The sequence below is a fragment of the Saimiri boliviensis genome, chromosome 7 (genome assembly GCF_048565385.1).
Source record: "Saimiri boliviensis isolate mSaiBol1 chromosome 7, mSaiBol1.pri, whole genome shotgun sequence".
NCBI lineage: Eukaryota > Metazoa > Chordata > Mammalia > Primates > Cebidae > Saimiri > Saimiri boliviensis.
This window is the reverse complement of record NC_133455.1, coordinates 109,519,422-109,534,174: the sequence shown is the minus strand read 5'-3', so window position 1 is coordinate 109,534,174 and position 14,753 is coordinate 109,519,422. Positions and strand designations below refer to the sequence as shown.

Here is a 14,753-nt window from a genome sequence, read left to right as displayed (position 1 = left end):
AGAAGAGGGAGATGGAGAGGAGAGAGAGAAGAGAGGAGGGAAAGGAGTCAGAGGGAGAGGAAGAGAGAGGGAGAGGACAGAGAGGAGGAAAGGGAGAGGAGGGTAAGCGAGAGGAGGGAAAGAGAGAGGGACGAAAGGGAGAGGGAGGAAAGGGAGAGGGAGGAAAGGGAGAGGGAGAAAAGGGAGAGGGAGGAAAGGGAGAGCGAGGAAAGGGAGAGGCGGAAGAGGGAGAGGAGGGAGAGAAAGAGGGAGAGGAAAGAGAGGAGGGAAAGCAGGGACTGGAGGGAGAAGGAGAGGGACAGGGAGAAGAGGGAGAGGGAGAGGAGGGAGAGGGAGATGAAGGAGAGGAAAGGAGGGAGAGGAGAGGAGGGAGAGGAGAGGAGGGAGAGGAGAGGAGGGAGAGGAGAGGAGGGAGAGGAGAGGAGGGAGAGGAGAGGAGGGAGAGGAGAGGAGGGAGAGGAGGGAGAGGAGGGAGAGGAGAGGAGGGAGAGGAGAGGAGGGAGAGGAGAGGAGGGAGAGGAGGGAGAGAGAGAGGAGGAAGTGTAGGGAAAGGTAGAGGGAGGAAAGGGGGAGGGAGAGGGAGAGGAGCGAGAGGGAGGGGAGCGAGAGGGAGAGGAGCGAGAGGGAGAGGAGCGAGAGGGAGAGGAGCGAGAGGGAGAGGAGCGAGAGGGAGAGGAGCGAGAGGGAGAGGAGCGAGAGGAGCGAGAGGAGCGAGAGGAGCGAGAGAAGCGACAGGAGTGAGAGGAGCGAGAGGAGCGAGAGGAGCGAGAGGAGGGACAGGAGTGAGAGGAGTGAGAGGAGCGAGAGGAGCGAGAGGAGGGAGAGGAGGGAGAGGAGGGAGAGGAGGGAGAGGAGGGAGAGGAGAGAGGAGAGAGGAGAGAGGAGAGAGGAGAGAGGAGGGAGAGGAGGGAGAGGAGGGAGAGGAGGGAGAGGAGGGAGAGGAGGGAGAGGAGAGAGAAGGGAGAGGAGGGAGAGGAGGGAGAGGAGAGAGAAAGGAGAGGAGGGAGAGGAGAGAGAGGAGGGAGAGGAGGGAGAGGAGGGAGAGGAGGGAGAGGAGGGAGAGGAGGGAGAGGAGGGAGAGGAGGGAGAGGAGCGACAGGTGGGATAGGTGGGAGAGGAGCGAGAGGAGCGAGAGGAGGGAGAGGAGGGAGAGGAGGGAGAGGAGGGAGAGGAGGGAGAGGAGGGAGGAGGGAGAGGAGGGAAAGGAGGGAGAGCAGGGAGAGGAGCGAGAGGAGCGAGAGGAGCGAGAGGAGGGAGAGGAGGGAGAGGAGGGAGAGGAGGGAGAGGAGGGAGAGGAGGGAGAGGAGGGAGAGGAGCAGGAGGAGCGAGAGGAGCGGGAGGAGGGAGAGGAGGGAGAGGAGGGGGAGGAGGGGGAGGAGGGGGAGAAGAGAGGAGCGAGAGGAGCGAGAGGAGCGAGAGGAGGGAGAGGAGGGAGAGGAGGGAGAGGAGGGAGAGGAGGGAGAGGGAGAGCAGCGAGAGCAGCGAGAGCAGCGAGAGCAGCGAGAGCAGCGAGAGCAGCGAGAGGAGCGAGAGGAGCGAGAGGAGCGAGAGGAGCGAGAGGAGCGAGAGGAGCGAGAGGAGCGAGAGGAGCGAGAGGAGCGAGAGCAGGGAGAGGAGCGAGAGGAGCGAGAGGAGCGAGAGGAGCGAGAGGAGGGAGAGGAGCGAGAGGAGGGAGAGGAGCGAGAGGAGCGAGAGGAGGGAGAGGAGGGAGAGGAGGGAGAAGAGCGAGAGGAGCGAGAGGAGCGAGAGGAGGGAGAGGAGGGAGAGGAGGGAGAGGAGGGAGAGGAGCGGGAGGAGGGGGAGGAGGGAGAGGAGGGAGAGGAGGGAGAGGAGCGAGAGGAGCGAGAGGAGCGAGAGGAGCGAGAGGAGCGAGAGGAGCGAGAGGAAGGAGAGAGGGAGAGGGGCGAGAGGAGCGAGAGAAGGGAGAGGAGCGAGAGGAGGGAGAGGAGCGAGAGGAGCGAGAGGAGGGAGAGGAGCGAGAGGAGCAGGGGAGCGAGAGGAGCGAGAGGAGCGAGAGGAGGGAGAGGAGGGAGAGGAGGGAGAGGAGGGAGAGGAGGGAGAGGAAGGAGAGGAAGGAGAGAGGGAGAGGAGCGAGAGGAGCGAGAGGAGCGAGAGGAGCGAGAGGAGGGAGAGGAGGGAGAGGAGGGAGAGGAGGGAGAGGAGGGAGAGGAGGGAGAGGAGGGAGAGGGAGAGGAGGGAGAGGAGGGAGAGGAGGGAGAGGAGGGAGAGGAGGGAGAGGAGGGAGAGGGCGAGGGAGAGGGCGAGGGAGAGGGCGAGGGAGAGGGCGAGGGAGAGGGCGAGGGAGAGGGCGAGGGCGAGGGCGAGGAAGAGGGCGAGGGAGAGGGCGAGGGAGAGGAGGGTGAGGGAGGGGGGAGGAGGGAGAGGGGGAGGAGGGAGAGGGGGAGGAGAGAGAGGGGGAGGTGGGAGACGGGGAGGAGGGAGACGGGGAGGAGGGAGACGGGGAGGAGGGAGACGGGGAGGAGGGAGACGGGGGGAGGGAGAGGGGGAGCAGGGAGAGGGGGAGCAGGGAGGGGGGAGCAGGGAGAGGGGGAGCAGGGAGAGGGGGAGCAGGGAGAGGGGGAGCAGGGAGAGGGGGAGCAGGGAGAGGGGGAGCAGGGAGAGGGAGAGGAGGGAGAGGGAGAGGAGGGAGAGGGAGAGGAGGGAGAGGGAGAGGAGGGAGAGGGAGAGGAGGAAGACGGAGAGGAGGCAGAGGAGGTAGAGGAGGGAGAGGGAGAAGAGGGAGAGGGAGAAAGGGAGATGGAGAGGAGAGAGAGAAGAGAGGAGGGAGAGGAGGGAGAGGAGGGAAAGGAGTCAGAGGGAGAGGGAGAGAGAGGGAGAGAGAGAGGGAGAGAGAGGGAGAGAGAGAGGGAGAGGACGGAGAGGAGGGAAAGGGAGAGGAGGGTAAGCGAGAGGAGGAAAAGGGAGAGGGAGGGAAAGGGAGAGGGAGGAAAGGGAGAGGCGGAAGAGGGAGAGGAGGGAGAGAAAGAGGGAGAGGAAAGAGAGGAGGGAAAGGAGGGACTGGAGGGAGAAGGAGAGGGACAGGGAGAGGAGGGAGAGGGAGAGGAGGGAGAGGGAGAGGAGGGAGAGGTAGAGGAGGGAGAGGGAGAGGAGAGGAGGGAGAGGAGAGGAGGGAGAGGAGAGGAGGGAGAGGAGAGGAGGGAGAGGAGGGAGAGAGAGAGGAGGAAGTGTAGGGAAAGGTAGAGGGAGGAAAGGGGGAGGGAGAGGGAGAGGAGCGAGAGGGAGAGGAAGAGGAGCGAGAGGGAGAGGAGCGAGAGGGAGAGGAGCGAGAGGGAGAGGAGCGAGAGGGAGAGGAGCGAGAGGGAGAGGAGCGAGAGGAGCGAGAGGAGCGAGAGGAGCGAGAGGAGCGAGAGGAGCGAGAGGAGCGAGAGGAGCGAGAGGAGCGAGAGGAGCGAGAGGAGCGAGAGGAGGGACAGGAGGGAGAGGAGCGAGAGGAGGGACAGGAGCGAGAGGAGCGAGAGGAGGGAGAGGAGGGAGAGGAGCGAGAGGAGCGAGAGGAGCGAGAGGAGCGAGAGGAGCGAGAGGAGCGAGAGGTGGGAGAGGTGGGAGAGGTGGGAGAGGTGGGAGAGGTGGGAGAGGTGGGAGAGGAGGGAAAGGAGGAAGAGGAGAGAGGACGGAGAGGAGCGAGAGGAGCGAGAGGAGCGAGAGGAGCGAGAGGAGCGAGAGGAGGGACAGGAGGGAGAGGAGGGAGAGGAGCGAGAGGAGCGAGAGGAGCGAGAGGAGGGACAGGAGGGAGAGGAGGGAGAGGAGGGAGAGGAGGGAGAGGAGGGAGAGGAGCGAGAGGAGCGAGAGGAGCGAGAGGAGCGAGAGGAGCGAGAGGAGCGAGAGGAGCGAGAGGAGGGAGAGGAGCGAGAGGAGCGAGAGGAGCGAGAGGAGCGAGAGGAGGGAGAGGAGGGAGAGGAGGGAGAGGAGGGAGAGAAGAAAGGAGGGAGAGGAGCGAGAGGAGCGAGAGGAGGGAGAGGAGCGAGAGGAGCGAGAGGAGGGAGATGAGGGAGAGGAGGGAGAGGAGGGAGAGGAGGGAGAGGAGGGAGAGGATTGAGGAGGTAGAGGAGGGAGAGGAGAGAGAGGAACGAGAGGAGCGAGAGGAGCGAGAGGAGCGAGAGGAGCGAGAGGAGGGAGAGGAGGGAGAGGAGGGAGAGGAGGGAGAGGAGGGAGAGGAGCGAGAGTACCGAGAGGAGCAAGAGGAGCGAGAGGAGCGAGAGGAGGGAGAGGAGGGAGAGGAGCGGGAGGAGCGAGAGGAGGGAGAGGAGGGAGAGGAGGGAGAGGAGGGAGAGGAGCGAGAGGGCGAGGGAGAGGAGGGTGAGGGAGAGGGGATAGAGGGAGAGAGGGAGGAGGAAGAGGGGGAAGAGGGAGAGGGGGAAGAGGGAGAGGGGGAAGAGGGAGAGGGGGAAGAGGGAGAGGGGGAAGAGGGAGAGGGCGAGGGAGAGGAGGGCGAGGGAGAGGAGGAGGAGGGAGAGGGGGAGGAGGGAGAGGGGGAGGAGGGAGAGGGGGAGGAGGGAGAGGGGGAGGAGGGAGAGGGGGAGGAGGGAGAGGGGGAGGAGGGAGACGGGGAGCAAGGAGAGGGAGAGGAGGGAGAGGGAGAGGAGGAAGACGGAGAGGAGGCAGAGGAGGCAGAGGAGAGAGAGGGAGAAGAGGGAGAGGGAGAAGAGGGAGATGGAGAGGAGAGAGAGAAGAGAGGAGCGAGAGGAGGGAGAAGAGGGAGAGGAGGGAGAGGAGCGAGAGGAGCGAGAGGAGCGAGAGGAGGGAGAGGAGGGAGAGGAGGGAGAGGAGCGAGAGGAGGGAGAGAGGGAGAGGAGCGAGAGGAGCGAGAGGAGCGAGAGGAGCGAGAGGAGCGAGAGGAGGGAGTGGAGGGAGAGGAGGGAGAGGAGGGAGAGGAGGGAGAGGAGGGAGAGGAGGGAGAGAAGAGAGGAGCGAGAGGAGCGAGAGGAGCGAGAGGAGGGAGAGGAGGGAGAGGAGGGAGAGGAGGGAGAGGAGCGGGAGGAGCGAGAGGAGCGAGAGGAGCGAGAGGAGCGAGAGGAGCGAGAGGAGCGAGAGGAGGGAGAGGAGGGAGAGGAGGGAGAGGAGGGAGAGGAGGGAGAGGAGCGAGAGGAGGGACAGGAGGGAGAGGGGGGAGAGGGGGAGAGGAGCGAGAGGAGCGAGAGGAGGGAGAGGAGGGAGAGGAGGGAGAGGAGGGAGAGGAGGCAGAGGAGGGAGAGGAGGGAGAGGAGGGAGAGGGAGGGAGAGAGCAAGAGGAGGGAGAGGAGGGAGAGGAGGGAGAGGAGGGAGAGGAGAGAGAGGAGAGAGAGGAGAGAGAGGAGGGAGAGGAGGGAGAGGAGAGAGGAGCGAGAGGAGCGAGAGGAGGGAGAGGAGGGAGAGGAGGGAGAGGAGGGAGAGGAGGGAGAGGAAGGAGAGGAAGGAGAGGAGCGAGAGGAGCGAGAGGAGCGAGAGGAGGGAGAGGAGGGAGAGGAGGGAGAGGAGGGAGAGGAGGGAGAGGAGGGAGAGCAGCGAGAGGAGCTAGAGGAGCTAGAGGAGGGAGAGGAGCCAGAGGAGCGAGAGGAGCGAGAGGAGCGAGAGGAGCGAGAGGAGCGAGAGGAGCGAGAGGAGCGAGAGGAGGGAGAGGAGGGAGAGGAGGGAGAGGAGGGAGAGGAGGGAGATGAGGGAGAGGAGGGAGAGGATTGAGAGGATTGAGGAGGTAGAGGAGGGAGAGGAGAGAGAAGAACGAGAGGAGAGAGAGGAGGGAGAGGAGGGAGAGGAGGGAGAGGAGCGAGAGGGCGAGGGAGAGGAGGGTGAGGGAGAGGGGAAAGAGGAAGGGGGGGCAGGGAGAGGGGGAGGAGGGAGAGGGGGAGGAGGGAGAGGGGGAGGAGGGAGAGGGGTAGCAAGGAGAGGGAGAGGAGGGAGAGGGAGAGGAGGAAGACGCAGAGGAGGCAGAGGAGGCAGAGGAGGGAGAGGGAGAAGAGGGAGAGGGAGAAGAGGGAGATGGAGAGGAGAGAGAGAAGAGAGGAGGGAGAGGAGGGAGAGGAGCGAGAGGAGGGAGAGGGGGGAGAGGAGCGAGAGGAGCGAGAGGAGGGAGAGGAGGGAGAGGAGGGAGAGGAGGGAGAGGAGGGAGAGGAGGGAGAGGAGGGAGAGGAGGGAGAGGATGGAGAGAGCAAGAGGCGGGAGAGAAGGGAGAGGAGGGAGAGGAGGGAGAGGAGGGAGAGGAGAGAGAGGAGAGAGAGGAGAGAGAGGATGGAGAGGAGGGAGAGGAGGGAGAGGAGGGAGAGGAGGGAGAGGAGGGAGGAGGGAGGAGAGAGGAGCGAGAGGAGCGAGAGGAGCGAGAGGAGCGAGAGGAGGGAGAGGAAGGAGAGGAAGGAGAGGAGGGAGAGGAAGGAGAGGAAGGAGATGAAGGAGAGGAGCGAGAGGAGGGAGAGGAGGGAGAGGAGGGAGAGGAGGGAGAGGAGGGAGAGGAGGGAGAGGAGGGAGAGGAGGGAGAGGAGGGAGAGGAGGGAGAGGAGAGAGAGGAGGGAGAGCAGCGAGAGGAGGGAGAGGAGGGAGAGGAGCGAGAGGAGCGAGAGGAGCGAGAGGAGCGAGAGGAGCGAGAGGAGCGAGAGGAACGACAGGAGCGAGAGGAGGGAGAGGAGGGAGAGGAGGGAGAGGAGGGAGAGGAGGGAGAGGAGCGAGAGGAGCGAGAGGAGGGAGAGGAGCGAGAGGAAGGAGAGGAGGGAGAGGAGGGAGAGGAGGGAGAGGAGGGAGAGGAGGGAGAGGAGGGAGAGGAGGGAGAGGAGGGAGAGGAGGGAGAGGAGCGAGAGAAGCGAGAGGAGGGAGAGGAGCGAGAGGAGGGAGAGGAGGGAGAGGAGGGAGAGGAGCGAGAGGAGCGAGAGGAGCGAGAGGAGCGAGAGGAGGGAGAGGAGGGAGAGGAGGGAGAGGAGGGAGAGGAGGCTGAGGGAGAGGAGGGTGAGGGAGAGAAGAAAGAGGGAGAGGGGGAGGAGGGAGAGGGGGAGGAGGGAGAGGGGGAGGAGGGAGAGGGGGAGGAGGGAGAGGGGGAGGAGGGAGAGGGGGAGGAGGGAGAGGGGGACGAGGGAGAGGGGGAGGAGGGAGAATGGGAGGAGGAGAGGGGGAGGAGGGAGAGGGCGAGGGAGAGGAGGGCGAGGGAGAGGGGGAGGAGGGAGAGCGGGAGGAGGGAGAGGGGGAGGAGGGAGAGGGGGAGGAGGGAGAGGGGGAGGAGGGAGAGGGGAGGAGGGAGAGGGGGAGGAGGGAGAGGGGGAGGAGGGAGAGGGGGAGGAGGGAGAGGGAGAGGAGGGAGAGGGGAAGAAGGGAGAGGGGAGAAGGGAGACGGGGAGGAGGGAGACGGGGAGGAGGGAGACGGGGAGGAGGGAGAGGGGGAGCAAGGAGAGGGAGAGGAGGGAGAGGGAGAGGAGGGAGAGGGAGAGGAGGGAGAGGGAGAGGAGGAAGACGGAGAGGAGGCAGAGGAGGTAGAGGAGGGAGAGGGAGAAGAGGGAGAGGGAGAAGAGGGAGATGGAGAGGAGAGAGAGAAGAGAGGAGGGAAAGGAGTCAGAGGGAGAGGAAGAGAGAGGGAGAGAGAGAGGGAGAGGACAGAGAGGAGGGAAAGGGAGAGGAGGGTAAGCGAGAGGAGGGAAAGAGAGAGGGACGAAAGGGAGAGGGAGGAAAGGGAGAGGGAGGAAAGGGAGAGGGAGAAAAGGGAGAGGGAGGAAAGGGAGAGCGAGGAAAGGGAGAGGCGGAAGAGGGAGAGGAGGGAGAGAAAGAGGGAGAGGAAAGAGAGGAGGGAAAGCAGGGACTGGAGGGAGAAGGAGAGGGACAGGGAGAAGAGGGAGAGGGAGAGGAGGGAGAGGGAGAGGAAGGAGAGGAGAGGAGGGAGAGGAGAGGAGGGAGAGGAGAGGAGGGAGAGGAGAGGAGGGAGAGGAGAGGAGGGAGAGGAGGGAGAGAGAGAGGAGGAAGTGTAGGGAAAGGTAGAGGGAGGAAAGGGGGAGGGAGAGGAGAGGAGCGAGAGGGAGGGGAGCGAGGGAGAGGAGCGAGAGGGAGAGGAGCGAGAGGGAGAGGAGTGAGAGGGAGAGGAGCGAGAGGGAGAGGAGCGAGAGGAGCGAGAGGAGCGAGAGGAGCGAGAGAAGCGACAGGAGTGAGAGGAGCGAGAGGAGCGAGAGGAGCGAGAGGAGGGACAGGAGTGAGAGGAGTGAGAGGAGCGAGAGGAGCGAGAGGAGCGAGAGGAGCGAGAGGAGCGAGAGGACCGAGAGGAGCGAGAGGAGCGAGAGGAGGGAGAGGAGGGAGAGGAGGGAGAGGAGGGAGAGGAGGGAGAGGAGAGAGGAGAGAGGAGAGAGGAGAGAGGAGAGAGGAGGGAGAGGAGGGAGAGGAGGGAGAGGAGAGAGAAGGGAGAGGAGGGAGAGGAGGGAGAGGAGAGAGAAAGGAGAGGAGGGAGACGAGAGAGAGGAGAGAGAGGAGGGAGAGGAGGGAGAGGAGGGAGAGGAGGGAGAGGAGGGAGAGGAGGGAGAGGAGGGAGAGGAGCGAGAGGAGGGAGAGGAGGGAGAGGAGGGAGAGGAGGGAGAGGAGGGAGAGGAGGGAGAGGAGCAGGAGGAGCGAGAGGAGCGGGAGGAGGGAGAGGAGGGGGAGGAGGGGGAGGAGGGGGAGGAGAGAGGAGCGAGAGGAGCGAGAGGAGCGAGAGGAGCGAGAGAAGGGAGAGGAGGGAGAGGAGGGAGAGGAGGGAGAGGGAGAGCAGCGAGAGCAGCGAGAGCAGCGAGAGCAGCGAGAGGAGCGAGAGGAGCGAGAGGAGCGAGAGGAGCGAGAGGAGCGAGAGGAGCGAGAGGAGAGAGGAGCGAGAGCAGGGAGAGGAGCGAGAGGAGCGAGAGGAGCGAGAGGAGCGAGAGGAGCGAGAGGAGCGAGAGGAGCGAGAGGAGCGAGAGGAGGGAGAGGAGCGAGAGGAGCGAGAGGAGCGAGAGGAGGGAGAGGAGGGAGAAAAGCGAGAGGAGCGAGAGGAGCGAGAGGAGCGAGAGGAGGGAGAGGAGGGAGAGGAGGGAGAGGAGGGAGAGGAGCGGGAGGAGGGGGAGGAGGGAGAGGAGGGAGAGGAGCGAGAGGAGCGAGAGGAGCGAGAGGAGCGAGAGGAGCGAGAGGAGCGAGAGGAAGGAGAGAGGGAGAGGGGCGAGAGGAGCGAGAGGAGGGAGAGGAGCGAGAGGAGGGAGAGGAGCGAGAGGAGGGAGAGGAGCGAGAGGAGCGAGAGGAGCAGGGGAGCGAGAGGTGCGAGAGGAGCGAGAGGAGGGAGAGGAGGGAGAGGAGGGAGAGGAGGGAGAGGAAGGAGAGGAAGGAGAGAGGGGAGAGGAGCGAGAGGAGCGAGAGGAGCGAGAGGAGGGAGAGGAGGGAGAGGAGGGAGAGGAGGGAGAGGAGGGAGAGGAGGGAGAGGAGGGAGAGGGAGAGGAGGGAGAGGAGGGAGAGGAGGGAGAGGAGGGAGAGGAGGGAGAGGAGGGAGAGGAGGGAGAGGAGGGAGAGGGCGAGGGAGAGGGCGAGGGAGAGGGCGAGGGAGAGGGCGAGGGAGAGGGCGAGGGAGAGGAGGGTGAGGGAGGGGGGAGGAGGGAGAGGGGGAGGAGGGAGAGGGGGAGGAGAGAGAGGGGGAGGAGAGAGAGGGGGAGGAGGGAGACGGGGAGGAGGGAGACGGGGAGGAGGGAGACGGGGAGGAGGGAGACGGGGAGGAGGGAGACGGGGAGGAGGGAGATGGGGGGAGGGAGAGGGGGAGCAGGGAGAGGGGGAGCAGGGAGAGGGGGAGCAGGGAGAGGGGGAGCAGGGAGAGGGGGAGCAGGGAGAGGGAGAGGAGGGAGAGGGAGAGGAGGGAGAGGGAGAGGAGGGAGAGGGAGAGGAGGGAGAGGGAGAGGAGGAAGACGGAGAGGAGGCAGAGGAGGTAGAGGAGGGAGAGGGAGAAGAGGGAGAGGGAGAAAGGGAGATGGAGAGGAGAGAGAGAAGAGAGGAGGGAGAGGAGGGAGAGGAGGGAAAGGAGTCAGAGGGAGAGGGAGAGAGAGGGAGAGAGAGAGGGAGAGAGAGGGAGAGAGAGAGGGAGAGGACGGAGAGGAGGGAAAGGGAGAGGAGGGTAAGCGAGAGGAGGAAAAGGGAGAGGGAGGAAAGGGAGAGGGAGGAAAGGGAGAGGCGGAAGAGGGAGAGGAGGGAGAGAAAGAGGGAGAGGAAAGAGAGGAGGGAAAGGAGGGACTGGAAGGAGAAGGAGAGGGACAGGGAGAGGAGGGACAGGGAGAGGAGGGACAGGGAGAGGAGGGAGAGGGAGAGGAGGGAGAGGGAGAGGAGGGAGAGGGAGAGGAGGGAGAGGGAGAGGAGAGGAGGGAGAGGAGAGGAGGGAGAGGAGAGGAGGGAGAGGAGAGGAGGGAGAGGAGAGGAGGGAGAGGAGAGGAGGGAGAGGAGGGAGAGAGAGAGGAGGAAGTGTAGGGAAAGGTAGAGGGAGGAAAGGGGGAGAGGGGAGAGGGAGAGGAGCAAGAGGGAGAGGAGCAAGAGGGAGAGAAGCAAGAGGGAGAGAAGCAAGAGGGAGAGAAGCAAGAGGGAGAGAAGCGAGAGGGAGAGGAGCGAGAGGGAGAGGAGCGAGAGGGAGAAGAGGGAGAGGAGCGAGAGGAGCGAGAGGAGCGAGAGGAGCGAGAGGAGCGAGAGGAGCGAGAGGAGCGACAGGAGGGACAGGAGGGAGAGGAGGGAGAGGAGCGAGAGGAGCGAGAGGAGGGACAGGAGCGAGAGGAGCGAGAGGAGGGAGAGGAGGGAGAGGAGGGAGAGGAGCGAGAGGAGCGAGAGGAGCGAGAGGAGCGAGAGGAGCGAGAGGTGGGAGAGGTGGGAGAGGTGGGAGAGGTGGGAGAGGTGGGAGAGGTGGGAGAGGTGGGAGAGGTGGGAGAGGAGGGAAAGGAGGAAGAGGAGAGAGGACGGAGAGGAGCGAGAGGAGCGAGAGGAGCGAGAGGAGCGAGAGGAGCGAGAGGAGCGAGAGGAGCGAGAGGAGCGAGAGGAGGGAGAGGAGGGAGAGGAGGGAGAGGAGCGAGAGGAGCGAGAGGAGCGAGAGGAGGGACAGGAGGGACAGGAGGGAGAGGAGCGAGAGGAGCGAGAGGAGCGAGAGGAGCGAGAGGAGCGAGAGGAGCGAGAGGAGCGAGAGGAGCGAGAGGAGGGAGAGGAGGGAGAGGAGGGAGAGGAGGGAGAGGAGGGAGAGGAGGGAGAGAAGAAAGGAGGGAGAGGAGCGAGAGGAGCGAGAGGAGGGAGAGGAGCGAGAGGAGCGAGAGGAGGGAGAGGAGGGAGAGGAGGGAGAGGAGGGAGAGGAGGGAGAGGAGGGAGAGGAGGGAGAGGAGGGAGAGGATTGAGGAGGTAGAGGAGAGAGAGGAACGAGAGGAGCGAGAGGAGCGAGAGGAGCGAGAGGAGGGAGAGGAGGGAGAGGAGGGAGAGGAGGGAGAGGAGGGAGAGGAGGGAGAGGAGGGAGAGGAGCGAGAGTACCGAGAGGAGCGAGAGGAGCGAGAGAGGAACAGGAGGGAGAGGAGCGAGAGGAGCGAGAGGAGGGAGAGGAGGGAGAGGAGGGAGAGGAGGGAGAGGAGGGAGAGGAGCGAGAGGGCGAGGGAGAGGAGGGTGAGGGAGAGGGGATAGAGGGAGAGAGGGAGGAGGAAGAGGGGGAAGAAGGAGAGGGGGAAGAGGGAGAGGGGGAAGAGGGAGAGGGGGAAGAGGGAGAGGGCGAGGGAGAGGAGGGCGAGGGAGAGGAGGAGGAGGGAGAGGGGGAGGAGGGAGAGGGGGAGGAGGGAGAGGGGGAGGAGGGAGAGGGGGAGGAGGGAGACGGGGAGCAAGGAGAGGGAGAGGAGGGAGAGGGAGAGGAGGAAGACGGAGAGGAGGCAGAGGAGGCAGAGGAGAGAGAGGGAGAAGAGGGAGAGGGAGAAGAGGGAGATGGAGAGGAGAGAGAGAAGAGAGGAGGGAGAAGAGGGAGAGGAGGGAGAGGAGCGAGAGGAGCGAGAGGAGCGAGAGGAGCGAGAGGATGGAGAGGAGGGAGAGGAGCGAGAGGAGCGAGAGGAGGGAGAGGAGGGAGAGGAGGGAGAGGAGGGAGAGGAGCGGAGAGGAGCGAGAGGAGCGAGAGGAGCGAGAGGAGCGAGAGGAGCGAGAGGAGGGAGTGGAGGGAGAGGAGGGAGAGGAGGGAGAGGAGGGGGAGGAGGGAGAGGAGGGAGAGAAGAGAGGAGCGAGAGGAGCGAGAGGAGCGAGAGGAGGGAGAGGAGGGAGAGGAGGGAGAGGAGGGAGAGGAGCGAGAGGAGCGAGAGGAGGGAGAGGAGGGAGAGGAGGGAGAGGAGGGAGAGGAGGGAGAGGAGGGAGAGGAGGGAGAGGAGCGAGAGGAGGGACAGGAGGGAGAGGGGGGAGAGGGGGAGAGGGGGAGAGGGGGAGAGGGGGAGAGGAGGGAGAGGAGGGAGAGGAGGGAGAGGAGGGAGAGGAGGGAGAGGAGGGAGAGGAGGGAGAGGAGGGAGAGAGCAAGAGGAGGGAGAGGAGGGAGAGGAGGGAGAGGAGGGAGAGGAGGGAGAGGAGAGAGAGGAGAGAGAGGAGGGAGAGGAGGGAGAGGAGGGAGAGGAGAGAGGAGCGAGAGGGAGCGAGAGGAGCGAGAGGAGCGAGAGGAGGGAGAGGAGGGAGAGGAGGGAGAGGAGGGAGAGGAAGGAGAGGAAGGAGAGGAGCGAGAGGAGCGAGAGGAGCGAGAGGAGCGAGAGGAGGGAGAGGAGGGAGAGGAGGGAGAGGAGGGAGAGGAGGGAGAGGAGGGAGAGGAGGGAGAGCAGCGAGAGCAGCGAGAGGAGCTAGAGGAGGGAGAGGAGCCAGAGGAGCGAGAGGAGCGAGAGGAGCGAGAGGAGCGAGAGGAGGGAGAGGAGGGAGAGGAGCGAGAGGAGCGAGAGGAGGGAGAGGAGGGAGAGGAGGGAGAGGAGGGAGAGGAGGGAGAGGAGGGAGATGAGGGAGAGGAGGGAGAGGATTGAGAGGATTGAGAGGATTGAGGAGGTAGAGGAGGGAGAGGAGAGAGAAGAACGAGAGGAGGGAGAGGAGGGAGAGGAGGGAGAGGAGGGAGAGGAGGGAGAGGAGGGAGAGGAGGGAGAGGAGCGAGAGGGCGAGGGAGAGGAGGGTGAGGGAGAGGGGAAAGAGGAAGGGGGGGCAGGGAGAGGGGGAGGAGGGAGAGGGGGAGGAGGGAGAGGGGGAGGAGGGAGAGGGGGAGCAAGGAGAGGGAGAGGAGGGAGAGGGAGAGGAGGAAGACGGAGAGGAGGCAGAGGAGGCAGAGGAAGGGAGAGGGAGAAGAGGGAGAGGGAGAAGAGGGAGATGGAGAGGAGAGAGAGAAGAGAGGAGGGAGAGGAGGGAGAGGAGCGAGAGGAGGGAGAGGGGGGAGAGGAGCGAGAGGAGCGAGAGGAGGGAGAGGAGGGAGAGGAGGGAGAGGAGGGAGAGGAGGGAGAGGATGGAGAGAGCAAGAGGCGGGAGAGAAGGGAGAGGAGGGAGAGGAGGGAGAGGAGGGAGAGGAGAGAGAGGAGGGAGAGGAGGGAGAGGAGGGAGAGGAGGGAGAGGAGGGAGAGGAGGGAGAGGAGGGAGAGGAGGGAGAGGAGGGAGGAGGGAGGAGGGAGGAGAGAGGAGCGAGAGGAGCGAGAGGAGGGAGAGGAAGGAGAGGAAGGAGAGGAAGGAGAGGAAGGAGAGGAAGGAGAGGAAGGAGAGGAAGGAGAGGAGCGAGAGGAGGGAGAGGAGGGAGAGGAGGGAGAGGAGGGAGAGGAGGGAGAGCAGCGAGAGGAGCGAGAGGAGGGAGAGGAGCGAGAGGAGCGAGAGGAGCGAGAGGAGCGAGAGGAGGGAGAGGAGGGAGAGGAGCGAGAGGAGCGAGAGGAGCGAGAGGAGCGAGAGGAGCGAGAGGAGGGAGAGGAGCGAGAGGAGGGAGAGGAGGGAGAGGAGGGAGAGGAGGGAGAGGAGGGAGAGGAGGGAGAGGAGGGAGAGGAGCGAGAGAAGCGAGAGGAGGGAGAGGAGGGAGAGGAGCGAGAGGAGCGAGAGGAGGGAGAGGAGCGAGAGGAGCGAGAGGAGCGAGAGGAGCGAGAGGAGCGAGAGGAGCGAGAGGAGCGAGAGGAGGGAGAGGAGGGAGAGGAGGGAGAGGAGGGAGATGAGGGAGATGAGGGAGAGGAGGGAGAGGAGGGAGAGGAGGGAGAGGATTGAGGAGGTAGAGGAGGGAGAGGAGAGAGAGGAACGAGAGGAGAGAGAGGAGCGAGAGGAGCGAGAGGAGGGAGAGGAGGGAGAGGAGGGAGAGGAGGGAGAGGAGGGAGAGGAGGGAGAGAGGGAGAGGAGGGAGAGGAGGGATTGGAGCGAGAGTACCGAGAGGAGCGAGAGAAGGGACAGGAGGGAGAGGAGCGAGAGGAGCGAGAGGAGGGAGAGGAGGGAGAGGAGGGAGAGGAGCGAGAGGGCGAGGGAGAGGAGGGTGAGGGAGAGGGCAAAGAGGGAGAGGGGGAGGAGGGAGAGGGGGAAGAGGGAGAGGGGGAAGAGGGAGAGGGGGAAGAGGGAGAGGGGGAAGAGGGAGAGGGGGAAGAGGGAGAGGGGGAAGAGGGAGAGGGGGAAGAGGGAGAGGGCGAGGGAGAGGAGGGCGAGGGAGAGGGGGAGGAGGGAGAGGGGGAGGAGGGAGAGGGGGAGGAGGGAGAGGGGGAGGAGGGAGAGGGGGAGGAGGGAGAGGGGGAGGAGGGAGACGGGGAGCAAGGAGAGGGAGAGGAGGGAGAGGGAGAGGGAGAGAAGGAAGACGGAGAGGAGGCAGAGGAGGCAGAGGAGGGAGAGGGAGAAGAGGGAGA

The 14,753-nt window shown here is 65.2% G+C and overlaps 1 protein-coding gene across 1 annotated transcript in view; it reads left to right on the top strand.

The window, feature by feature from the left end:
- The window catches only part of LOC141585226 (uncharacterized), a 27,862-nt gene that overhangs the window by 6,517 nt on the left and 6,592 nt on the right, over positions 1 to 14,753 (top strand). Inside the window, exons 3-5 of the mRNA XM_074403483.1 lie at positions 11,450 to 11,773; positions 12,975 to 13,075; positions 14,366 to 14,715. Coding sequence (XP_074259584.1) covers positions 11,450 to 11,773; positions 12,975 to 13,075; positions 14,366 to 14,715 — 775 coding nt within the window. The remainder of the gene's footprint in view (positions 1 to 11,449; positions 11,774 to 12,974; positions 13,076 to 14,365; positions 14,716 to 14,753) is intronic.